Source organism: Macrosteles quadrilineatus, unplaced genomic scaffold, assembly GCF_028750875.1.
Source record: "Macrosteles quadrilineatus isolate MER2022 unplaced genomic scaffold, UCM_ALF_1.0 Scaffold_2__2_contigs__length_208266976, whole genome shotgun sequence".
Taxonomy (NCBI): domain Eukaryota; kingdom Metazoa; phylum Arthropoda; class Insecta; order Hemiptera; family Cicadellidae; genus Macrosteles; species Macrosteles quadrilineatus.
Genome location: NW_026542595.1, coordinates 196,284,722 through 196,312,212, shown reverse-complemented (window position 1 = coordinate 196,312,212; position 27,491 = coordinate 196,284,722). Strand labels below are relative to the sequence as shown.

The 27,491-nt window shown below is 31.2% G+C and overlaps 1 protein-coding gene across 1 annotated transcript in view; it reads right to left on the bottom strand.

Annotated features, from left to right (window-relative positions):
* Window positions 1-3,236: 3,236 nt before the first annotated feature.
* LOC128987168 (RNA-binding protein 42-like) overlaps window positions 3,237-27,491 on the bottom strand; it is a 48,777-nt gene continuing 24,522 nt past the window's right edge. Inside the window, exon 6 of the mRNA XM_054407905.1 lies at window positions 3,237-3,415. Coding sequence (XP_054263880.1) covers window positions 3,288-3,415 — 128 coding nt within the window. The 3' untranslated portion in view covers window positions 3,237-3,287. The remainder of the gene's footprint in view (window positions 3,416-27,491) is intronic.

The following is a 27,491-nucleotide window of genomic DNA, read 5'->3' as shown; positions in this document are numbered from 1 at the left end:
GAAGTCTAAACAGCAGGTAGGTGACAGATGACAGTCTGGGCGCTATTGCATCGACATGTGTTCCCCAATTAAGGTTCTCCGTAATGTGTAGGCCCAAGTATTTGGTTTCACTACAGGTTTCAAGTAGCACCCCGTCCAAGGTCAATATTGGAGGTGGTTCAGGCTTCTTCCTGTTATAAAATTCCATTAATTTAGTTTTACTAGAATTAAGGACCAGATGATTTTTGCTACACCAAGTTGACATTTCAAGCAAGCCAGTTTGGGCGTTTTCAATCGTGATGTTCCGATTTGGGCTTGGGACTAGGTGACAGGCGTCATCGGCAAAAAGCCATAAATTTCCAGATGATATGGAGCCAGGCAAGTCATTCACGTATAACAGGAATAGGATGGGCCCAAGGTTTGAACCCTGGGGGACACCGATGTTCAGAGCTGGTGATGGAGACGATTTATATGTCCGAAGGATGTTGTCAGGGCCTCTGTGCTTCAAGGATACAATCATGTGCCGATCTTTAAGATACGATGAAATCCATCGCAGTGGGTTTCCAGAAATGCCAAGCGCTCGCAGCTTATCCAGAAGGATCCTGTGGTCAAGAAGATCAAAAGCCTTTGTCATGTCGTAAAAGAGACATAGTAAGCTGTCAGATATGTCAAGGTGGTTATACACTTCCTTTAAAAGGGCAAAAATGGCATCACAGGTAGACATGTTTTTTCTGAACCCAAATTGGTTATTTGACAAGATGTTATTTGTTTCAATAAAACTTAGCAATCTTTTAAGAAAAATAATCTCAAAGATTTTACCAAAACAAGGCTGGACAGAAATAGGCCGGTAGTTACTTGCGTTAAGAGGATCATTTTTCTTAAATACAGGGACAACCTTTGAAGTTTTCAACGAATCAGGAAAGCAACCAGTTTCAAACGACTTGTTAATAGAGCAGGCCAATGCTTCAAAGATGTTTTCATTGCAAAGTTTGAGAAGGCTGCATGGGACTTCATCAATGCCAGAACTTTTTTTTGATCCTATTAATAAGACGACTTCACGAACCTCAGACGCAGAAGTAGGAGACAGTACAAAGCGACTCGCTTCGAGATCAGTGGGCAACACAGGGGCTACATTATCTTTAGCCAACGTACATATTTCCTGGTGAAAAGATTTACAGAAATAGTCTACTATTGTCTGAGGATTTTTGACTTCCACGTCATCGATCATAAGAATCAGGTTTGATTGGGTCTGATACTTTTCATCGCACAGTGTACGGACCACTGCCCAAGATTCCTTGCTTGTGTTTTTGGAATTTAATATTTTGTTACCAAAAAAGGCCTTTTTTGTTTTGTTAACAAGTGCAGAGTGGTGGCGTTTAGCTGCGCGATAAGCATTTTTTCCATCGACAGAACAGTGAGGCGACCTAGTATTCCAGTACAGGTCCAAGAGTGCTTCATGCGACTGCGATACCTCATGACTGACCCAAGAAGGGCTATGTTCATTCTTTGTATTTGAAGTAGACACAGGGAAACTTACATTAAAAACATACATGAACGAATCGTAGAAATGGTCAAATAAATCATTAGAGGTGATATTTCTTAAATTAGGTTCTGGCATCCAAGCTTCATTGTTAGATAAAATTTTGAAGGCTTCAAAAGTCGAGGCTGTAAATTTCCTCTTCACTGTCTTATTTACATTTCCCTCTCCAAAACGTTCACACAACAAGTGTACTGATAACAAATGGTGGTCAGAAAAAAAAACAGGTTTGGCACTGGAGGCACGAAACATATGTGCAACACACGAGTCAACAATAAAATAGTCAAGCTGAGTTATACAATCAGGTGTTACTCTCGTTGGACCTTTAAATATAATGTTCAGGTTATTACATTCTAACAAATCCTGAAGCAGCTGACTTTCCCAGGATCTCTCAAGATTGTTTATATTTAAGTCAGCGCAAATAAGAAGCGGGATATTAAACTTATCTCTGAGGGTAGAAATCAACAAGTCAAAATGATCAATAAAATCAATCACATCAGCGCTGTTGGCAGTCCCAGGCCGATACAATACCACAACAATAATTTGGAACTTGTCTAGCTGCATTAGTCCCAAACAGAACTCAAATACACCTTCAGAACAAATGTCTTCGTCAATAGATAATGTCATCGGCTTAAATTTAAGCCTAGAGTCAGTTTTAAGCAACAGAGCAACTCCACCCCCTACTCGGTTAGGTCTAGAATATTCAGAAATGGTTTTGTATCCATTTACTTTAAAACAATTCAGCTTAGATTCATTAAGCCACGTTTCGGCAACACACAATACTTCAGGGTTCTCATTATGTAACAAAACTTCAAGGTCTTCTATCTTGTTAAAAATAGACCTAATATTTAAGAAATCAAACCTAAAACTAATATCACAGTTTTTTTCCGCCCCAAGACAATGTGGGTTGGGGCTTACGTCCCGTTTTTTGGACCATCAGAAGTCTTAGAAGTAGGCCTAGGCCTATCATGTTGTTCAAGGTTAGGCCTAGTACTGGTCCTGTGACTATTAGTTCTAGGAGTCAAAAATTTACATATAAGTATTCCCTCAGGCCAGAGATTGCTATCCAACAGCTTGTCAATAGAGTCAGAAGGTACACCTACCTTAAAAGAAGAGTAACCCTGGTACTTAGTGGGAAGTTGTTCACACTGGATTTGAGAGTGTTCAATAGGACACAAGTTCCTTATATACTCAACTAGGCTTTCAGGTTTCACACATGGGTCAAATCTTGATAAAAACACCCAGGATTTCCTCTGTGCCACAACAAGAGGTCCAGTTTGTTTGGCTTTGCCAATTATAGCTCGGTTTCGTTGCACTTTAGATTGAGGACGAACTGGATTTGACTTCTCTATAGTCTTGACTATAGAATGTCAAAACTTTTAGAGCATTAAATTACCTACCTGTTCGATCTATTGTAGTAATATTACAGCAGTTTCCTGCTGTGAAAAGTTAAGCAAGTATTTTGAAAAGAATGTCAAGCTGTTAACGAGGTGAGCTCGTATTTTCACAGAATTTTCATGCTGTGATAAAATGATACCACAATAATCAGACAGTAACCCATTGAATTTATTCTTAGTTTAGAGTTTGATTTTGTGACAGTACCTTTTTTGGGATATTTTCTCATCTAATCGTTATTTAAACTGATAATTTAATCATCATCGTTTTTTTTTACTAACTCTAATAAAGAAATTCTGCATTAGTTATAATGATATACACAACATACGTACAAAATATAATTTATTCCTAATATGTACAAAAATGATGACTTAGATTATGTTCGACCAGTTAGTAATCCTATGAGAGCTGCTTTTTCCTTATCCTTTTTCCGCACAATGTCTAGGCTTCTGTTTCTCCACATACTCTTACGTAGCTTGATAGGTCTACTTCCCACGTACCTCCCTGAAAACAGTAGTAAAATTATATAATTTGAAACACAAGTTGTTGCTCAGTATGAGGTTTTCCATGCATTATTTGTTGCTTTCCTGTTCCTCCCCGGGAGTGAGGACGCCAAAGAGAATAATGGGGTTCTTTAAATACAGGGTCAAACAAATGAACATGCTAAATCCAAGTATAAGACGGATCAATGACATTTGTGTAGCATTTCCCCTAATCCCTTCAGTACTGTATGCATTTACCTAAAATAGACAAACGTGCAGAAAATAATTTTCCTTTGTCTTTGAAGCAATCTTTGCCCCTCTCCTACTTCCACTTTATATTTCAATCATACCTTTAAATTGCAGTAAGGCACAGCTCTGTAAAGTAAAACTTTCTTACCCACAAGTTTTACATATATTTTTAATTACACAAGTCTTTTAACTATTTTCCAGTAACGGTTTGATTAATAAGTCTGTCCAGTTACACCATCGACTATTGCACTTAAAGGTTACACTTTTACAACTCTTTCCAAAGAGAATTAAATTTTAAAATTCACCTGTTTCAAACCATTACTGTATAAAACCAGCAATATTTTCAAAATTAAAATACACACAAGAGGAATGAGTAAAAATAACAGACAACACATTCCTCTTGGTATAGTCTTGTATAGCTTTTGAGTCATAAACAAGACATTAAAAAAAATACAATTAACCTATATGAAAATATTAAATTAAATAAATTTAATTTAATTTAAAAATTTAATAACTATACAAGAAGATTAGATTAAGTTCTTACTCCATCTAAATTAATCCCATCTTGTACTCTTTCTGCCAGGATAAAAGGCAAACAATAATAAGGGTCGTGTAATTTTAAAATATTAGAGGTAAAGTGTTCTCATCGCAAATTAAACCGCACAGCCTGTCAGACATTTTTATTACCCGCCTTCACCTTTGGAAGTGCAAGGAAATAAACTGTAGAATACCTACTTTATTTAGTAATAAATGTTGTAATAAAGTAATAGACTTAGATGATCTAGAATATTCAGAGTAATCAATCTTTTATTGATTAATTGGTAAATTTCTATTCAGCAGCTATCATAATGATACTTGTTAAGTTCAAGCGTAATGTCATCAGAGTTTACTCTACTAATAAAATATACGCGGAAGTTAAAACATATTAACTACTATAAAACCAGTTCTCCTTCATAGGTCAGAAAATTTTACTCTCAGTTAAAAAACAGTAAAGATGATTATATTATTGTGTTTGAAAATAAAATATTGAGAAAATTTGTGGTCCAACAGTGTGTAGACCAACGTATGAGGATGGACAATGGAGGTTGAATCACTATTGGAAACTGAGGTATTTGAAGACTCGGATATTTTAGTCGAGGTACAGAGTACAGTATAAGGATGAGATGGGCAGGGCAGTACATGTCAAGAGAAAAGAAAGTTTTAAAATAGTTGTTTAGCCTCCGGATTACTGTATTATACTTAAAATGGGTATAAGAAGTGATAAAAAGACAGAGTCATTGTCACAGACACTTTGACCACCAGTCTAGACTTTACCTCAGCCCGGTCACGATCGATTGTCAATGTCCCTTCGTGTTTTTTGTAATGTGTGTCTGTTCCGTGTATCGTGTTTTGTATATGTTTTATTTATTGAACTCTGTTAACGACCTTTGAATGAAGTGATCACTTGACACCTTGAGGCCTGAAGATGGTTCAAAACAAGAACCGAAACTAGTTGCCTAAATCAGCAACAAAGGATTACTATATGCAGGTATTGTAAACCATTTTAAGAAAAGAAAGGTTTCTTATCAAAGCCAGGAGGCAGAAGACCCTGGGAAGAACAAAGCTGAGGTCTTTGGACCAAGTGGAACAGGAGACTGGAAAGAAAAACTATTAAGAGACAATAGATAGAGATGAATGGAGGCATCAAAATGGGGTACAACACCTAAGGTGCCTGTCGTCATAGCAGTTAGTTGTCAAATTGTAAAAAAATAGTTGTGCATTAAAAAAATAAATTGGCATCAACCTCTTTGTAGCTAAATATTACACTTTCCTGGCTCCCTCTTCATTAGGGTTACTCCGTACCCCCAGCCCCACCCATAAAAAGAGATGGACACCCATGCTTATAGTTATTGTAAGGCAACACAGACTCCAGACTGGTAAGGACTGCAAAATGTTAACATATTGCTAATGCGGTTCTAGAATGTATTTGAAGTTTCCAGAAAAAAATAACCAAAATGTGCCTTACTTGAAATAAGTGATTATTGTATTTTTTAATTAGATTAAAAATAGCTCTATTGATTTTTCCTCATCCAATGTAAAAAATCTTCTTAGGAAAAACAAATTTCAAAATAAAAAAGATTTTACAGTAAGTCATGAATTAGAATTTTATTTATATGTTATGTTATATCTTTGACTATAAAAGTCAATGGTTATATGCAATTATGTACATTAAAGTACAATGTGATTCTAGCCAAAGTGGTGTAAAGTAACTAGCCAAAACTAACCAAAAGTTCTCTTTACAATCAACGGGTTAAAACTAGTATACTCAACTAAGAGAAACTATGTAATGTTTATAAATGACTGCTTTAATGTTGTATTAAAGGACATGTATAAGTAATCATGTCGGTTACGGAATAAGGAAAATGTTAACAAAGGAGTTGTAACAGCCGTTCATTGTTAGCACTTTCCAAATATAGAGAGGAGATATGACTATCGAAATAAAATATTACCTTCAATTTCAAAAGAAGAAAAAGATAGAAAAATTCCTTTTAAAATTCTACTTTATGCACAGGTTAGTACCCCTCCTCCCTCCTCTTCAATCCTAGTTCAATCCTTTAATAGTTGACTAAATTAAACAATTTGAAACTTCCAATCCATCACAATGATCAATGAAACGCAAAACTGTTATGGTGATCAAACCAAAATCTTTCATGAGAAAAAATCTATAGTTTTTATATGTTTGATTGTGTACCAGACAAAGGACATTTAATTGTAGTTTTGCTGTGTAAGCTACAATAACAATAAACTTTTCAGCTTTATTGTGTAAAGTAAAACTCTGCTTTGATAACACATCCGCCCACAACCATGATAAGCACCAGCTTATTAAAACTAAAGAAACAAACATTAGCTTTACACTTGTGTTTGCACTAACTTTGATTCTGAGAGGAATGTACAGATATATTCTTTTACCAAGTAAACATTGTTTCAACAAGATTTCTTTACTTTCTGAAAGCCTTAAAATATGAAATTTTTAATGTTAAGTTGAAGATTGTGTAAAAATCTATAATTTATTCCTTACGTGCGTTTTTAACACTAGCTATCATTTCGCGTAAGAAAATTGATCAAATATTCTTTATTGCTTCAGACAATACAAAGATTGCATAGCATGCGTCAACATATACAAAATAAAAGAAAAGGGCACAATAAAACAAAATAAACCATGAAAATACAACATAACAAAAATATACAGCCAGAGTGTTATTTATTTTGTGTTGTCATGGTAAAACCAACTTCAGCCAATGCGTGTTTATCCCCTATGGTCCATAAACTCGTCCACCGAGTAGAACACGTTCGACACTAAGAAGCGAATATTCTAGTCACTTCTCATGGTATGTTTATCACTAATATCTACCTATAGTCGGTTCAACATAAATTGAAACATAATGTATACAGAAGCTAAAAGTGTGGCTTATTTTAAGTTTCATGTGAGGCAACTGTTCAAATCCGAGTAATAAGCTATTGAGGTGTTTTTACCCGAATGAAAAATCAACGAAGCATTTAAACAGCACATGAACGCATGACACATGATTTGTGTTGTATATAATTATAACTGGTCATTTTTAAAAATTTCAGAATGTGTTTTAATATTTTCCCATTTTTTCTTGATTCATCAAAATAAAGGTTTGTGCCTTCATATAACAATCTGATTCATGCACTCATGCACACAATTTGCTGGACATCATTCGAGCTGGACTAGCTAAAACCCTCTTGTCATCTTAGCTTTTTAATCTAATAAATAGAGGAGTAACGTTAGTAGAGATCTAGACAGATGTTTCACACGTTTATTAAGATGATTTTACAACTTACTACTTTTTTATCATTTATGTTTTAAAAGACGCTATAAATTCAACAAATCAACATGATGAGGAGCCAACAAAGCCTTATTTATTTAAGACTGATACACATCAGTTAGTTTAATGTGAGTTTAAATAAAATTGATAGACGTTAGTTTTTGGCCAACACAAAGGACACTATGGTTCAACGACTCCTATCTCATCATTTTAAGGATAACCTCCTCAACAACAGAAAATCCTGACAAAGGGTCTAGTAAATTTGAAGGATTATAGACTAGGTTTTGATGTCATTTTCCTTCTTCTCTATTGAAATGGATTCTACTATAGCTATAATATATATATTATGATATTTTTTCTCTATAAAAACAAAGTCACAAGAACAATTTAAGAAACATTGGTTATCACAAAAACAATGCTCTCTATTTTAAGTTAGCACTGATTCATTTGTCAAGTGTCAAGTTATCCCACACAGTTAAGCTCCCAATAGGCAATCATGTAAAATATAGGCTACTGCCATAGCCTTACAGTAAAAAATAATTTCTGTAACAACCGAGTTTAAATTAATTCCTCAATTTGTATGACATCTTTGACACAGTGCACACAAATATTTGAAATGTTTTTTTGGAAAATACAGAAATTTTGTCAATTTGTAACTTGATCAATCAGTTTATATCCTCTAGCCAACGGAATGTTGGTTAACAAACAGATTTCAATCAGTGAGGTTGACGCATAGTATGCTTTGACATTACAGTGAACAATGAGATTAGCCCATCAACTATCTTGACACGCAAATTCATCATATTGTAGGCCTACTCTTTTTATTTCTTCACGGACAAAATTACAAAATTGTATGTCAATTGAAGTGCAGTATTAAAAATAAAATCCAGGTGGAACATGAACAAGTGTGACCACGATTATCTAATGAAATAGTTGTGGTGCAATTAACCCTCAAGATATTTTTTTCAATTAATATTTTTATTATATGAGTCAACAATTATTGACCTAAGCAACAGATATTAAGTAAGAATGGTCTTGAAGTATGTAATTTATTATTCATGTTTATTGTTGAAAACTGTAGACATTATAAATCAGTTACTCTCCAAACCAAGATCATTTGATTTCACTTCAAAGCCAATAAAAAGACTTCCCATGTTATATTTTGGGGGGAAATCTTATATTATTTACCGTATGTTGGCAGTTAATTCTCATTAAATGTAATATTCTCCTTGATTAACTTGGCTCTCATTTAAATAGATCTTTCCTAGAGAAATAGGAGGTTTTATGTGTTTATACCCAAATGCTCAATAATTTGTATAATACCTGTTACTATAAATTTGGAACAAAATGAATAACAAATATATAATTCCAGTTAAAAATAATATTTCACAAATAAAATTATGACAAATCCTTATACATTACATACTTTTACATAACATGTATATAAAATAGCGATAACACACTCTTCTACTAGAAATCTTGATTTGAGGAAGAGAACAGAAATTTATGTTAGAGCAACAGGAAAACTCTTAAAAGCTAGGAAACAAGACATTACTTTGAAGAAAAAAATACCAATAGGCTAAACAATTTAAAGCACTTAACTTTTTTTAATGTACCGTACTTAAAATCAGAGAATACCTTATCATTGTGAAACACCTTTAATACAACTTGAACATTTAAATAATTTTTTTATCAATGTGTGTTTTATTCAATTGTTTAGTTTAAAGACGATAATGTCATATGATGTACCATGGATTTACTCTTTATTCATTTTTTTGTGCCTCCATCACATCCTAGGATGCTAGGTTCTATCCTGAAACTGTTTCACACATTACTTCAGGCTAGTCCTAGAGGGTCAAGCATTAGCAAATAGATAAAGTCCATTTGTGGTTGGCAGGATTTGAACCCAGTACCTTAGGCTCTGAAGCCCCGTGCTATACCACTAGACCAGCTCGATCCCCAGGATTTACTCTTTAATAAAAAGAATAAAATCTAACTGTGGATTAAGTACTGATGATTGTATATTTTACTCAACATACCTATTTTTAACACTATGCATCTATTTCAAACCAACAGTGTTGGATAAACAGGTAATAATGTCAAGGTTCCTTAAAAAGAACTTTAAACTAAGTTAAAATATTTATTAAATCTTTTACTAGATTATATTCATTGGAACATTTGAGATTTATATTTTTAAATACATACCAATTGGTTGAATTATGACATTTGATCATTCATTATGCTTGTTTTCAGATTTTCAAATGAAGTAAGTCTACATGATAAATCTTGATTATGCCTACTCAATTTGAAAAGTCTTACTGATCCATCTACAGGCTTGGTTGCTTGATATTCCACAACCATATTACACTAGGAGCCCAAGCAAAGGATCTGAGCCTAAAAGCTAATGCACTCGCTATACTGTCCAATCACGACTCTAATTAAAGCTAACCTGTAAGTGTGTAAGGAATCTTGAAGGTACTACATTTTATGGTTAAAGGGTTCATTACATTAACTTTAAATATAACAAACAATGCCAACAAAACATTGTGCATATTTTAAGGCTGTTCATAAGGCAAGAACTGTAACCTTTAAGTTGCTCAGGTGCACAATACAGGCAAATGTTACTGAGATATCTGTGGGCCATAGCAATTTTTTTTTTCAAAAGAGAGCTTCAAGATTCAAGCTCGAGATGAATGGAAACAAATTGTACATTATTGGCAAAAATTTACGCAACAAGTAAAATCAAAATAACTCAAGGGAAAGACCCTAGAGGGTATACCCCTAGGATTACCTCTTCACCATACAGGTATCTGGTATTTATTTGTTGGAACATCTGTTTTGATCGCTATAAATGAATGATCTTATTTTTTTTAACTTGGTTGGCCATTGGACCTTTGGCAGGTTGACAACTGTAAGATTCTCTCTAAAAACCTTCTGGAATATAGTTTTGTAAAGTCATGTAACATGTTGAAATCCACTCATCTGAGTGAAAGTATCACAGATGACACTTTCAGCAGATGCATGCTGGGCAACAAATGGTGGCTATATGATGTGTATTTGTTATGTATAATACTATTTACCACGTCAAATAATCTTCAATATGTCAGGTGATAGAAAAATGTGTGTCTTTTTTTACAACTAAACTTCACAATTATTTCATAAACATTTTGTATTACTGAAGGTTTAGTAAAATATGTTAGTTTTAACTGCTACAAATAAGTTTTCATCACCCGCTAGCGAAAGTAGCTATTTTCGATAACAGCTGAAATCACAGAAAGTAGTTGTCACCCAAGCTCTAGTTTAAAGCAAGAGCTGATTTTAACTAGCTCTAAATTTACTATCCCTTTCTCTTGATTTGTTCAACTTTTACCCACTACGCAGCTGGTGTTTTGTTACAGTTCATTTTAATGATTACAATCAGCTGTTTTCATTGTTGCACAATCTAAATGTAATGTAAACTTGCCCAGTGTGAACGGGGCTTTATAGTTAAGAGATTTTTGGTATCGAGAAATTTTCTACAGTACTATATTATAAGGTTTCTGCTATATAATAGTAGAGATCCATTTAAAAATTAACACAGACAATAAATTAAAAATTAAAATTTTCAAAGTTAAAGGACTTTAGTATTTGATGCATAAAAGATCACACAAATATTAACTTGATAAAATTAACCGATCTACATTTCTACTAACCATTACAAAAACCAATGGTAAAATTCAATTACTTGACACGTAAAAGGTGAGAAGGGAGTGGGAAGCACATGTTTTTACTCTGTTCCGCCTTTGACAAATATGTTACTAACAGGAGTCCTTACACCCACAAACCACTATATTTCCTTTTGTATCACCATTTATAGCTTTTGAAAATTTTTTTTTGGCTAACATGTGAAAGTTCCTAGCATTTAAAAATAAACGTAATCTATACCACTTAAATCTATAAAATGTTGTATTCCCACAATATTAAAAATTTTTCTTAGAGGCTAAGTAGGACATTTTGCTAAGATTAAAAAGACACTTTTTACCCGTGAGTGAACTATATTTTTCGTCATATTGCATCATTAATTAAAAAAACTAAGGTAGAAAACAAAATTATTTTTATGTAAAGATAACCTCTCAAAATTACTTCCAGCTTGTTTTCAATTCTGTTTATGCAAATAAGCAGCTATTTTGTAAGGGATTCAATCATTTCACCTATTACGATTGTGTTACAGTAGGTACATTTTAACTAATAAATCAATCGACAAATAATTTCGATCATTATGATTGCCACAACCAAAATTTACAACTTTTTACAACAGCTGATTTTTACTCCCTAGGGACCAAAAATGATTTTTACTCCCTAGAGAGAAAAAAAGCCACTTTAGACCCGCAACGCATTCCTTAAAAACTACTGTTTTTCCTGCAGTATGACATAAAATATACTTGTTTCAAAATAATAATGTAATAAAATAATGTAGATTTAATTTAATTATGAGAAACATATTACAACTCCTTATACAGTGGTCACCTTCTTATTCTGCTACCTTTTAACCACCCATTGCTTAAACCATACAGATCTTTGTTGTCAACACGGTATCCAGGGCCGGATTTAGCAGTTTGGCGCCCGTAGGCCCAATCATTTTTTCCGTCACCCTACTCTGATTAAAGTTGTCCTTCCCTTTCCTGAACACCTCTATTGAAAATTTATTATATGATCATGCCTCTTGGTATCCTTTTTTACTATGCACTTCAAATAAGACATTGTTTTAATCAGTTTTTAAAATTGGTTGTTTCCCTGATCTGAACTAACACTAAATAGAACGCCAAAGTTCAACTGTGAGGGAAAGCAAACATGTAAGTAAGTTTCACATGCAAGGCTTCGCCTATAGCAAATGTCAAAAAAGCGCTTTTGAGTTATGAACAAACTTATCATCATGATGCAAAAACTAAAGGTAATGTACATTTCTGTTTACACTCAAATTGTCAACTAAAAACCTAGTTTTGATTTCAATTGCAAAAATGCATTAGAATAAAACACAAGCCTGATAAGTCTGATGAGTGAGCAAATGTGAGACTAAATGAGTAGGAGAAAGGAAGTAAAAATCAAGATAAAATCAGCTGATTGTTTATTCAATGGTACAAAAACTTAGGAAACGTTAATTTTCTATGAGCTGTGGTTGATGTATGAATTGGGCAAACAGAAACAGATTTTTTTATAACAGTGTAGTCAAAAATGGGTACTATCTACACAGAATAATGTAAAAGGATAAGTACATCACTATCTTCCCACCCATTAAATCATACTTGCTTTAATGACAAAAATTTTATTAACGAATCTGTGAATCAGCAATTTAAAAAGTTTAAATGTATTTCAGCTCACTGATTTTCAAAGCTCAAGCTTAGCGAAGATTAATGAATACACAGATCTGTTATGTGGGGTTTCATTCATTGTCTGTATGAATGAACGTATGAACGTACAGAGATGTGTCTGTGGTGGGAGAGGGTGGTGGGGTGGTCTATATAACGTAACGTCTCCCCTCTAAAGCGAACAACGTCCAACATTCATCACGAGGTAAGAGTTTAATGTTGTATGAGTGGTTCTAACTATAAAACCGTTGACGGGGTTTTGGTGTAAAAAAAAATCCCAATAGAGCAAAATAAATGTGAAACTTTAAATGTGTCGGTAATCACAGTAAATTTTTTCAATAATTTAAAACTGTTTAAAAACAGGATACAACTTTTGAGATATCTTGAAAAAAAAATTTATAATTTAGTATAGTATTCAAGTTTTTGAAATGTCATAATGCAGAGATAGATATTTTATTTCATCAAGTTACAACATCAACAATGTTAACATCAACAGTTTAAGATCAACAATATTAAATTGTTTGGGTTAAAATAGCCAAACAAACAATTAGGACCATGGCCAATTTTTTTCCAATTTATTATCTGATTGCTTTCTGCTTTGTTAACTCCAAACTAAGCCAATGTTAGCCCTATGATAGGCTACAACTTGTTAAACCAAATTAATTCTCTTAACAAAATTGCAGATTTTCTGATAAGTAAAACATATTACAGTGTTAATTACCTCAATGGAACTAACCAATCAATATGACTTTTATTTTATATGACATAGAAACTTATTTTTTCCGTTATCGTTTAACCAATTTTGGCAACTTGTTTTAAAACATTTTTTAATGCATAAGACATATTGTTGTACATTAGGTTAAGTTAGTAATAATCTTGAAAATATCATCTGTTTTTTAGCTGTACTTATGATTCAAAACGTTGATGTGACAATAAAGAATTATTTATTTATTTAAATAAGAGGTTTTTCACATAGATTTTTTGTATTTCCATAAGAACATTATTGACAAGGTAATAAACATTTTACACCTAACAATATTTGACAATCTACTAATGGTAATTCTCCAAGGCGAATTGGAAAATAGGAATATGAAAATTTTGTAAGTTTCAGGACCATTGGAGGTGGATGATCAAATGTATTTCCCAAATATTAACATGATCTATCATTCTCATTCTACATACTCCTTAAGAACAGCAAGGTGTTTTAAATGGTGTGTTATCTACATGTAGGTTTGATGAAGGCTTGTTTTTTATTGGTTTTTATTTTATGAATCTTGTTTGTTCAGATTTGAACATGCCCCCCCTTTAATTAAGAATTGTCTATGGCAGTAGTTAAATGAGTAAATAGTTGTCAATAATATGTTTTAAAGATGTATTTTGTACATCTTATTACAGAAAGTATGAAAAAATCTGAAATTGGGTCTGGTTTTTAGTATGTTTTGATTTATTATTTTAAATCTAATTTACATTGGTCAATTATTTATTTTCACAAAATAGTTATTTTGTCTATTAAGTTTAGACAAACTGGTAGAAATGCTGTTTAAAAAAATATTTAATCCAAACACTTATAAAACTAGCCTGACAGTTAAAAGTAAAATGTGATAAATATCATAAAAGATATAGTAAAATAAAATACCCCCACCTCAGCAAACCTGCATACTAAGCAAATTTCCAATTGTATGTGTGATTTTCACTTAAATCTAGTACCTAGGTTTGCTGCTACACGGTGGGTAATAAAGTATGTTTCTTTAGTAAAACATTAATAGCTTAGTTCTAAATAAATAAATTTGAGAAGTTTGATCAAAATATATTCATAAACAAGGGAACTACAAGAGTACTTATTTTTCATAAGAATAACAAGGTAGGCCTATTGTAATTTTAAATTTACAATTTTTGAATTTTCTCTCTAACCAATAACTGTGCTAAATACTTCAATATATAAATTATTTGTATTTTTAAGCTCTACAAATTTAAATTTAATTATACATTTCACTCTACAAATTGGTTTGAAAATAAATTTCCATATTTTATGTTTTTAAGGTCAAAAATGTGAAAACCCATTGTTTACCCCATAAAACCTACCATAAGCCCCTCTTCCCATAGTCTGATCATTCTGGTTTGCGAACTTGTTTGAATAAACATAGATTTATACGCTTGTACCAAATTTAATCAAAATCGGATGATTATTGCTAGAGTTATTGTGTTAACACACACATATTCATATTTTATATGAATTTTAACGGGTGGTATTTTTGCCTCTGGGGGCATCAAAACAAAAAGTATATCAGCCCTGGGTCTAGGTCTCATCTTACCATAAGACTCACGGTAATAGCTTATTCCCTATGGGAAATTCTCAAAAATAATTGTTTACAGTAACTTATCTATATAATATAAATAAATAATAACTTTGTGGTTTGGTTTTGAAAATGTTTAATATATGCTAATGGTTTTATGGCAGTTTGTTTTAGCCTACGTTTTCCCCTACATACTGTAAAAGATTTTCAACTACAGTAATACTAATTTGGGAAATATTTTGTTTCAACCCATCATTTCAATGATTTGTTCTGTTAATTAAATCCTAATTTTTAATACTTTTCAAAACAGTCCCCTATGTTACTACTCTTTTCTGATTAACACTTTATATTTATAAGTTCATACAGACAGTTAAACAATTTTGATTTTCCGTTATTAGTCTCAAATGAAATATCAAAACAAGAAAATAAGTTTAATGAGGCATTAATATTCAGTATTTCTCATCAGTAATTTACAAACCTTAAATTAAGTTCACACAGAAATAAAATCAAACACCAACGGAAACTTCTAATTAATAATACATAAATTAAATACACATTACACAATAAATTTCACAGTACATAAATATATTACAAATTAATTAAAACATAGCTATCTCGTTGGAATTTGATTTATGTATCAAATGTATAACATTAAAAAGTTATATATGTGTGGTTTAATTTCACATCTCGTTCGAAAACTGCACATTTTTGGAACTAATGTTTCGGCTGGAGCAGGATTTTATTAATCAATCTACATATTAGTGATAAGGATATATGAGCCGTGCTTAAACTACTAAAGGTGTTGTATTTCAAGGACCGGGCCTTTCCCTTACACTGTAGTGTAATACAACACTGACTAAGGACTTAACAAGGACTTAATTCTAATTATGTCTCAGAAAGCCTGTACCACAGTGATGAAATCTCAAAATGAGAAAATTTCAAGAGTGTTGGGTGATTTATATAGTTTGCTAAATTTACAAATAAAAATAACATTTGGTGGGTGTACATACATTACATGTACTTAAGTACATGCCATGACATATCATAAAAATCTTTAAATTACAAAAACTATTGGTACACCAATGCTTATGATAGAACTTTACATAATTTATGTAATTAATTATCTCATGGGAAAATTAAAACTAAACACATTTTTTACCAAATATACTATCTAATTTGTATTAATTACCTGTGTGACAGTGAAAAAAAAACAATAACAATTTCAAAACAAACCAAGTTTAAACATTGTAACATTCTCAACTTTCCCTTGAAACCATTTTCGATCTAACAAAAAATCATTTTCATAACATTTAAATGGCAACATATAAAATATCCTTGAGGGTTAGGGAGAGGCCAGAGCTCTAAACGATTTATGATTTGAGTTAAGTTTGAAACCTTCCAGTGCATGTTTAAAACGCTGTCTTAAAGTTTCAGGGTGTAAATTAAGGTAATACATACATGCCTTTGAATTTATTCATAGGCAAGAGCATTTTGTAATAATTGTTCAAATACTAGATACCTTAAGGTTCATGTACTACTACCATATATTTGCCTTTGGAAATTCATCTAATTTTCTTCTATGACTAATTTATTTGAGCCCTATATATTTAATTTAGTTCAAAAACACCAAGTACTTTACATTTAAATGCAACACTATTATCACTGAGTAATATTGCATATTACTCTAGTGTCTGTGCTAATGTTATAGATGGACTCTAGCAATGATTACCCAAGGATTACTAAGCTATCCCATCTAAGACATATCCTTAGGCCAGCTTCTAAACTTAAAGGTCATCTTGGATTGTTTATGTTTATGTTTAATTATGTTCACAGGATAAATGTTATCTTTCCTTGATCATTTAGTAATCTTAAAAATATTGGAACAACTTTTAAAAACCCTTCTGGATACGTTATTAAATTTAGTGGGCAAATAATTAAAAATGGCAATTAATAGGGTGTTTTTTTTTTATTTTTTTAAAATAAAAAAAATTAATATTGTCGCCTATTTAATAAATATTTCTTAAAATGCAATTATAATATGAAAATACATTTTCAACGGCTAAGGATTGTAAAGTTATTTTTCTTCTTATTATGTATTAATTATTTTTATTACGACTATCCGCAGTACTATCCTGATAATTAGACCAACTCGTATATACCAAGACAAAAATGTGGTTCGGATTCCACTATAAACTGTAGGTCCCTTAGTTGCCATTAGCTGTATGGGCTATTAATTAACAGCTGTGTCTAAGAAATGCCGGCCTTAGTCACTAACAAGACTACAAGATTGCGCCACTCATCCTACACTCATCTCCATTCATACTTGGCTTAAAATACCTACTTTGTATGGTCGCCATTTCATTAAAAAGTATTTAAGTATTTTTTTTAGGATTTGTTCCTTTATTTACATTGTAAAGTAAAACAATTAAATTTTGAAATCAAGCAGACAACCCTGCTAAAAAGATCATTAGAGATCTATTTTTTTATAGTTTTTACTGCTAAAATAACTGGTGTGGCATAAAATATGATTATTTATAGTCAGTTTTCTTATCAGTGTGCCATGATAATAAAGAAGGTGTTTAGGAAAGATTTCTAATTATGTAGCAGTTTGCTCTTTTATTGGCTAGATTGAAGATTTGAGATTAACCAGATCTAATATTAAACTGTTGCATAATTTACTAGGAATATCAGTACCAATAAGAGGTCATTTGTAATAAAGTCTAGTGTGAAAGTTCCATAAATATTTTAATCACAAAACCTAAGTTGACGGAAGTTTAAAAGTGTACCTATATATCAATAAATTGCAGCTTTAAGGCGCCGATAGAGTTAAATAATACACTACAGAAAAATATTTGTTAAAAAATACTTAGTTTAGTAAAATGTAATAACTTAACTGGGGGCAAAAGTTTAGCTAAAAATAGTTATTATGACCGGTGAATGTTAAAGTTTATGAACAATATTGACATAAGGTCATGTGATTGATAATCTTCAATACATATTTACCCTATAAATGCTTAAAGGATTGTAAGAAATTGTAATGGCATACACTATTTGATAGTAGCTGTTTTTTATAACACAGTTGTTCAGTGATTGGAAAGTTACAGAGAGACAAAAGTTTCCATATTTACAATGCTAAAAATAAATGTCCTAAAAATTGGATACCAAAATGATCAAAAATGTGTTTACTTTGTTTGAAGATGCAGGCTGGCTAATGGTAAATTAATAAAACCAATATGTTACATAAAATTAATTAAAGTTACCAGATGAATTTTCCATCACAGATTAATAAATTAATAAATGTGTGATGAATTTTGCCAAGTGCATTGGTGATTTTAGGACTTGTGATTATGTTTCATACCATTCTACCCTACATAGGTAAACACTACCTAACTAGAATAACTATTTCTACAAAAATATTTATTCTTCCAAAAAATAAAAAGGGTAACGGCTACCATATATTTAAAAAAAAGAATTAAATTGTACAAATAACAGACTTGAATTTTAAGAAACTTTTCATCAGAACATAAGCCATACTAACAATAAATATTTAAAAAAGCACCCACTACAACTACCTGCTGTAAATGAATCACAAAATAAGATTTTCTCAATTTTCTTTCTATTTTATTAAACAATTTTATGAATGCAATATTTTTTTAAGTAGTTTTATCATACAGCGAACTGATCCAATTTACTTGAGAACCAAAGTTTATTGTAGTGGAACAGTAATGATAGAGTCCAGTGTAAAAAACATCAAAGGAAAGTACTTTGTGTAATGCGTATGTATAATCACAAAGCGCAGATGTTGTTTGTGTTAATGGTGGAGAGGAGTTCTCATGAAATTGTTTGCATTGAACCGCTCAATAAACACTAGTGTTGGGCTTCTTTGGTATTTGGATAAGAGGAACAGCATAAAACATCATTTTCCGGAAGTTTAGGCCTGCTATGAAACTAAAGTAGAACCTCACTGATTTGACCCTCTATAGTTTGGAAACCTCCATAATGTACATTACTTACTTCTGTCTGTTTGCCATAAAATATTCAACAGTATAAAACAAATATAATGATAGTTTGAAATCATTTTAGTCTCAACTTAAGCCTCGGGAATTTGCCTAAAAAACCTACCAAAGGTCTACCTCTACAGACTACACAACAAATTAAGCAACCGTAAGAGGAAAATTAAATGCTGCCTGTAATTCATTGGCCCTCGTTTTCTTTTACCAAACAGAAACAGTTAATTATTTGATTTTTTAGTGAGTTTGTTACTAAATTAAAAATGTATTTATTCATTTTGTACATACATACAACAATTGCAATATATAGCGATAACATTGTATACAGGTCAGTCAGATCTGCACTATGCTAATTGATGGTTAGTGGATTGTTTATTTTAGTATGTTAGAAAACAGTAAACAATTTAAATAAATAACTGAAAAGAAGTAAAAACTTAAAACAGTACATTTTCTACTATCTTTAGACAAGAGAATGAAGTTGGAAAACATACGGTATTTAAAATTATTGGCAGTTTTTTGTTTGTTTAGTAAACACTTGTTTCTATTTTAATTGAAGTTTTTTTTATTTAACACTCATTTTTTATTTGCAATACAGTACTTTCATTTCAACTGTGGGGTTTCTATGTACAGTGACTGACATTCTAATTTCATTAATTAATCTCTAGGATTAAAATCCTCAGTTAATGTAAAAATTCTTCAATTAAAATACATTCTTACTTCCTGAATTTTGAAATAGGCGAGTTTGGATGTAGGCCTAATTAACTTTTGAGGCGACAGTTAGGGGATTTGATGTTTTTTATATAATTTAAAATGTAATACTTTATTTGCCTTAGGGTTATTAAACACTGGCAAGTAGCATGCATTAATCTCTATATGAATCGTACGAGTATAATCTCAAATACTCTAAAAAATGCTAGGGAATTGCATTACCAATTATTAAAAGTATTGAGGATTTACCACATTTATGTAGGGTGATTTAAAGTGAGAAACCAGATTATTGTCAATAATTTAATAAATGATTTAATTAACTTCACATTTTACTTTTTATTTAAAATTAAAAAATGTTATATTGCTTTTCATTAGGTATTATCAAACATAACTTTTACAGAACAGTTTTACCTCAATAAAAAAACTGCAGAGTTACTAAAAATGGAAGCAAACTATTAAGTTTCCAGAATTAATATTCTAAAAATGGAAACGATGATAATGGTGTGGCAGTTGTTCTCAATAATCCGACTTAAAAACAAAAACAGACTGACAAAGTTATATAAGCTTTCAATCAAGCAAAGTGAACGAACTCATTTTGTGATGTAACAAAACCTGCAATGAAGTAAGTTTAGAATAAATCTTTGTTTGTCATTAGGATACTTTAGATACCTAAAGGTTAACAAGCTGAAGTACAATCTACAGCAAAACTGTTTACTTCACTGTTAGTTCACAATTAAATAATACAGGGTGATTCATACAAAAAGTTCTAGCACATGAACAAAATAAGGTAAGAGCAAAACATGAAACTATTTCCTACTAAATGTATGGAGACAAATTTTGTAATGTTTTCAGAAGAATCAGAGGACTGGTTGTTCTCGCTTCAAATTGCAAATAATGAATAAAAGTTAAGTTAAAAAAAAATCACTTAACCTGAGGTATTAAATTTTAAAAAGGCAGTCATTTTTGGTTCTGTAACTGCAGTTTTTACTTTCCAAACAATAGGCCGAAAATTGTATCACATAAAGGTTAAGTTACCTTTGTCAAAGTCCTAACTGTTACTTTTTAATATAACCACAACATGAAGGTTTTGACATATCTTAAGGTTGGAATCTCAAGTTGGTTAAATCTATCAGAGTAGAGTATTTTAGTATTTTAAATGAAAAATAATTTATTAATAAAAAACTTTTTTAAACAAAACGTTTTTAAACGCCCTAAAAAGTAGAAAATAATTTACAAATAATTTATAAATATGTTGAGAGAGTATAAATACTTGTACGATTTAAAACGAAAAACGTTGGGTGCATGCAATTAATTGATAATAATACATTAGTTCAGTAGGTGAAGGTAAACTATCTATTGCATGCACCCCACGTTTTTAGTTTTAAATCGTACAAGTATTTATACTCTCTCAACATATTTATAAATTATTTGTAAATTATTTTCTACTTTTTAGGGCGTTTAAAAAGTTTTGTTTATAAAAGTTTTTTATTAATAAATTATTTTCTATTTTTTAAGTTTTTTAATGCGTGAGGATGTTAAATATATTTCAAGCATCTATATCAGATTAAGACAAAGGCATGTGGGAAATCTAAGGTTTATTTGAGTTTCTTTTCATATAATTATGTATTAGATTGAATGTATGGCCTACCTACTAACTATAAATATATCAATCTATTTAATTTATTGTTTACTTTATAGAACATTAAATAAATAACAATTTACATTATTAAGAAACATCTTTATATCTGCAATCAGATTGTTTATCTATATTTTGAAATATTTGTATAAAGAATCTCTTGGGAGCATAACCTGTACCTCTTAACCTCTGCTCTTTGAACTGTCAAATTTAAGTATTTACAGCTGACTTACATTAATTGATATATTTATTTACATTCTTCAAAAATGTAAACATGAAAAATTTGGAAGCCCATGGGGCGTAGCCCAAGGGAAATATGAAAATTAAATGATATAATATCGCATTGTCATGCCTTTGTGAGCTATGTTTCAAATTTCAAGTCTCTAGCTTATCGGGAACATCGTTTAAAATTGATATCAAAATTTGTAGGAAAGCGAGCTAATAAAAACAAGCCCATGGGGCGTAGCCCGAAAGGAAATATGAAAATTAAATTATATAATATTGCAATGTCATCCATTTGTGAGCTATGTTTCAAATTTCAAGTCTCTAGCTCATCCGGAAGTATCAAAATTTTCAAGAAATTGATTTAATAAAAACAAGCCCATGGGGCGTAGCCCAAGGGAAATATGAAAATTAAATTGTATAATATTGCATTGTCTTCAATTTGTGAGATATGTTTCAAGTTTCAAGTCCCTAGCTCATCGGGAAGTTAGTATAAAATCGGTTGCAAAATTTGTAGCGGACAAGAAAGCGACCTAATAAAAACGTTTTAAAAAGAGTACGAGTAATGCAAACAAAAATTTTACATTCAATATTGGTTGACTAAACATAATTCAAAACTAGAGATAAGCTCTGGTGAAAGGTAATTCTGAAATAATTTCTGATTGAGACAAATAATGGAAAGATTAAATAATATCTAATTATTCAGTCTTGTGATAATTTTAGCTTTATAACTTGATAAATTTTGAACAAATTTTAGTATTACACCTCCAATACAAGTAATAATTGATAACTCAAACATTAAGCAATTACAAAAGTTAGCTTGCAACATATGATAAAAACTAGAGGTCATCCCGTGGTAGAAAATTCGACCAAAAATATCTATTGTGCAAACTTCTATATTTTCACCCCGCGCTGTAAATCATGTGATTGGAATTTCTTTCTCGTTTTGATTTTCTGTAAATATTTCGTTGTGCTTATTATAGATACCCCATTGAAAGAATAAAACCATACATAAAACGTTGATTGGACTTCTTGTTCTAGCATATTCTTCAGATTTTATAAACTAGTCTAAATTCCCAAGGCATCATCTGTAGCGTATAGCTCTCTTTCCTTCTATGCAAATTATGCTGATTGATAATATAACCACTATTGTAGTATTTGACATTGAAGTTCTTCCTTAGCTCATTTACAATGTTTTTGTCAATTGCATATAACAACCAACGATATGCTGGGTTTATTTTTTTTCTTTTGTAAACTTAGTTTTTTAAAGAATACATGTAATTTTACAAATAAAATTGGATATGTCTTCGGACACTATTTAATAAAGTTTATACATATACTTTACTTATTTCCAGGATGGTAAAATATATGGATAGTTTTGTCACATTGGCTATTAATTAAAGAAGAATGGAAAGAATTTTGAAGAATTGCTTTGAATAAATACACTTAATCGGTGCAGTAATGTCCTTTTGTCTCTTTGTGTTTTGGTTTTCTGTTCATGTTAGTGTGTTCACTGACACTCTCAATTTGAGTGATATAAAATTTGAATAGCCTAGAGATGAGATTTTAATATTGAAACTAGTCGCCATTTAGTGGAAAAGATACTAATAGATAGGTAACTTAAAACCATTGATATCGAGCTTGAATATTAAGTTTAAATGAAATATTCATAGAGGATTACAGTAAACCCCATTTTAACTGAAACCATAGTAAAAATTAAATTAATTAGAAAATGGGCTAGGCAATGAGAATCTATGCCGTGGCAAGGATTGTTTTGCAATTAATTTGTTTATCCTGCAGTTTTTGGTTTTATTGACTTTGTTTTTAATTAAGACAACAATGAGTACACAGCTAACTATTAAAATATATTTGTCTAGCTTCGTTTTAAAGATTATTGCATCAGAATCTTTAGTCAAAGTTAAGTTAGCCTATGTATAATATAAATTACAATTATTGACAATTGTAACAGAAATCCTGTGAACAAGAGACGGGAATACCACAAAAGCTTTAGAGAACAGAACAAAGAACGAATGCCAACAGAACAAACTGAGAACGGTTAAACTCCTGTTTCCCACAGCCTCAGAGATCGATGGCAATGCAAACACTTTAAGTTCAACTGGCAAACAATGATGAAAAGTTATTTTGCCGTTTTAATTAATACTTCATTTATCTTGGACAGGTTTTAAATTGGTGTGATAATTTAGGGTTGTAGCAGTTAAACAATGTCATTTCAAATGTATTTCTGTCGCAGCATATTTACAGACTCTAATTAATTTGGAATTTCCCAGCTTTATTGTACACGGTAAATTTGAAACTTGTTTTTCCACTTGAATTTTCATAATTGTAATCATCTTTATAATTGGTAACTTGTGTCCATTTACCTCAGAACCTCTAATTTTAGGTGTTACGAAACTATAACTTATTGTTATATTATTTTTTAACACCTAAAGTTTTTCTGAAAAAGAAAAGGCAAATATAAATTTCCGATGTCTGCAAACTAGTGATGCTCTTCTTTTATTTAACAGTACATCTAATCTTCCTGAATATGTTTGATGCTGTTCCTCTTTTACGAGTACCAAAGGTAGCCTACAATAGTGTTTGCAACACAAACAATTTCATGAGAACTCCTCTCCACCATTAACACAAACAACATCTATAGTTTGCTTTGTGATTATACCTACACATTACACAAATAACTTTCCTTTCATGTTTTTTATGCCAGACTCTATCATTACTGAGCCACCCCAATAAACTTTGGTTCTCTGGTGAATTGGAACAGTTAATCTTTAAATGATGAAAATACATTTAAACTACTATTGTGTAATTTAGTTACTCTAAGTAAACTGATTGATAATCTTAAGAGTGAGAACTAATTAAGCCAACTAGTTAGTTTTATAAGGTATAATAATGTAATAACATTGATGTTTTTTTATGGGTTAGTAAATAAATAAAATGCAGAGTTAGTCCATCATAGAGCCCTTCAGTGATTGGGTGGTAAAAAAAAATTCTTAATTTCTAAAGTTCCCCTTTTATGTATAAGCAATAATTGAGATAGCTGTAAAATATTGATTCTGATTTAGTTCAAAACATCATTGTAATAATATAACAAGGTAATTTTTTGGTAGGCCTATAATTTATTGCAATATTTATCTATTTAAAATAAGCATGTTAGACATAGTTTGTTTAATAATTGTATACCCTACAGTCTAGCTTTAAACATATTTCTTATCTGTTTAAATTATCAAAGAAGCTACTGAAGAGGATTAAATGTATTTCTTTAACCAAAGTATTTAAAAATGGCACTTTGACCAAAATTGCATCACCCTCCTTCCTGCTTTTGAAACTACTGATGATGTATTTGTAAATAAGTTAGTAGTAAATTTGATGAACTTATATGTGTCTCCGCCAAAAACTGTCTAGAATTTTTTTATTGAAACTTAATTTATTTGTTTCTTATCATAAACATAAAAGTTGCATGTGAATAAAGTCTAGTAGGGCTTTTGACAAATTGGTCCTTGCCTAAGAAATTGCTGATCTTAGTCCGTAATACTTAAAGCATCTCACTTTGTTATCACCCTTGATAACAAAGTGAGATGACTGTTACAACAAACAACAAACAAACAACAAACACAATAACAAAGTGAGATAAATAACAAAGTGAGATGCATCCCTATGACAGTTATAACCTTGATGCATACATAACAATTAGTAAAAACTGTAAGTTTAATTTCAGATTATGGTTCATTTTATACTCTATAAACTATATCACATACTAACAACGCCTTGTACTAGCCATAAACTTGCAATATTGACCAAGATGGATATAGTTCCAATAGTACAATTGTTCAAATAGTAACAACGAGGCTCTTACAAGTTTTGACGTATTGACAATTACAAACATCTTAGTCTAGGATACACTTAAGTGTATTTCCCGGACAGAAGTGGATACATTACAATGAAACATTTAACCTATATTGATAGTATCAGGATTGTTGACAAGGTATTCAAACAATACTATATCAACCATACAACTAACTTATTAGTGAAAGTCTGTGTGTTTGTTTGTTTGTGTGTTTGAAGTTCAATCACGCATAAACCACTGGACGGATTGGGCTGATGAAATTTGGCATGATGATAGCTTAAACATTCCCGATTAACATATAGGCATATTCTTATCTCAAAAATCCTTTCGGGCTCCGCCCCAGTGGCTCTGTAATTCCCCATGTTAACCTTATGAGTATTCATATTTAAAGGGAATTAAAGAATTTAGTCAGCTGTTTCAACTAAAAAAGTTGGTTCTATGATATGGAAAAGCATTAAAAGTTATAAGATTTACCAACAGGGTGCAGCACTATACTTTTAGCGATTTTGATTAAATTTGGTACAAACGTGTAAACCTACGTTTATTTGAACGAGTTCGCGATCCAGCATGATCGGACCATGGGAACGGGGGTTTATGGGGGGTTTTATGGGGTAAAAATAGGTTTTTCCCATTTTTGACTCAAAAAACAAAAAATTTTGCAATTTCTTTCTATACCATTTTGTAGAGCTTAAAAAAACAAATAATTTAGTATATTGAAGCGTTATTATGCGCCCAATGGTTACGGAGAAAATTTCAAGAAATTGTAAATTTAAAATTCCCATGTTATTCTTATGGAGAATAAGTAAACTGTTGTAGTTTGCTTGTTTATGAACATATTTTGATCAAATTTGGAAAATGTTTTTATTTCTTACTAACTATTAACATTTTATAAAAAAAAAAACAGTTTTACCCTCCTTGATGCAGCAAACCTAAGTACTTTTTAAACTAATTCTATTTAAATCGGGAATAAATGTTATATTTTTAAGTAGACATTTCAGTGTAAATCCAATGAGTCAAATGGAAATTCGCTTAGTCTGCAGGTTTGCTGCGGCGGGGGTATTTTGCATTTATGAAAACAGCTAATTTGAACTAAGCAGCAACAAAAAACTATGATTCGCAATGAAAACTGTCAAAGTATGATTGTTTACAGTTATGTTTGTTTTTCATTTCATGAATAATTTGTGATATTTTGCAAATTGTTGATAATTTATTTTTCTCTATTGTTTAGGTGAAGTGGTAGAACATTATGGCTATGGTAGATGTGTAATACTATAGAATACTGTAAATTTAAAAAAGCAAATTTTATCAAACTGAGTCCTGCTTTATTGCAAACGCAAAGCTTGAGTATAACTGCAATAAGCATTTTATACTTATATTCCAACCCCGTACGAAGGACGGGTACTCTGCTAGTAATCAATATTTTACAGATATCTTAATGATTGTTCATACAAAATAAAGCCTTTAGTAAATCAGAAATATATTTTATGACCACCCACTCAGTGAAGTGGGGCTTTGTGATTGCCCAATTTTCACTTTATTAATCTGCAAACCCATTAACAAAAACATCAATCACTCTTCTTCCCTTAAAATATGCTCCCTATAGGCCCAGCCTTCCATTTGCTAAATATTTACTAGTATACAGAAAGATTTCAGGTCACAATAAAAATATTATTAAATTAAAATAAAATTATTAAATCTTCTTCAGTAAGTTACTGTAGTATAAAAATGTGTTTTATGTGTATAATCTGGAATTAAGTGTGTTTCGAATAGAATATTTTTTTAGCTATCGCACATGGTAAATTTTACTAATTTTCCTTAAAAGGCTTCAATGACTTAATTTTTATAGTTAACGTGTCCCTTTAAATTGTTAAGCATAAAATTATAGCATTACATGACTGTGGTTTTAACACCACAGCGGTAAAAATAATAACTTGTGTTAAAT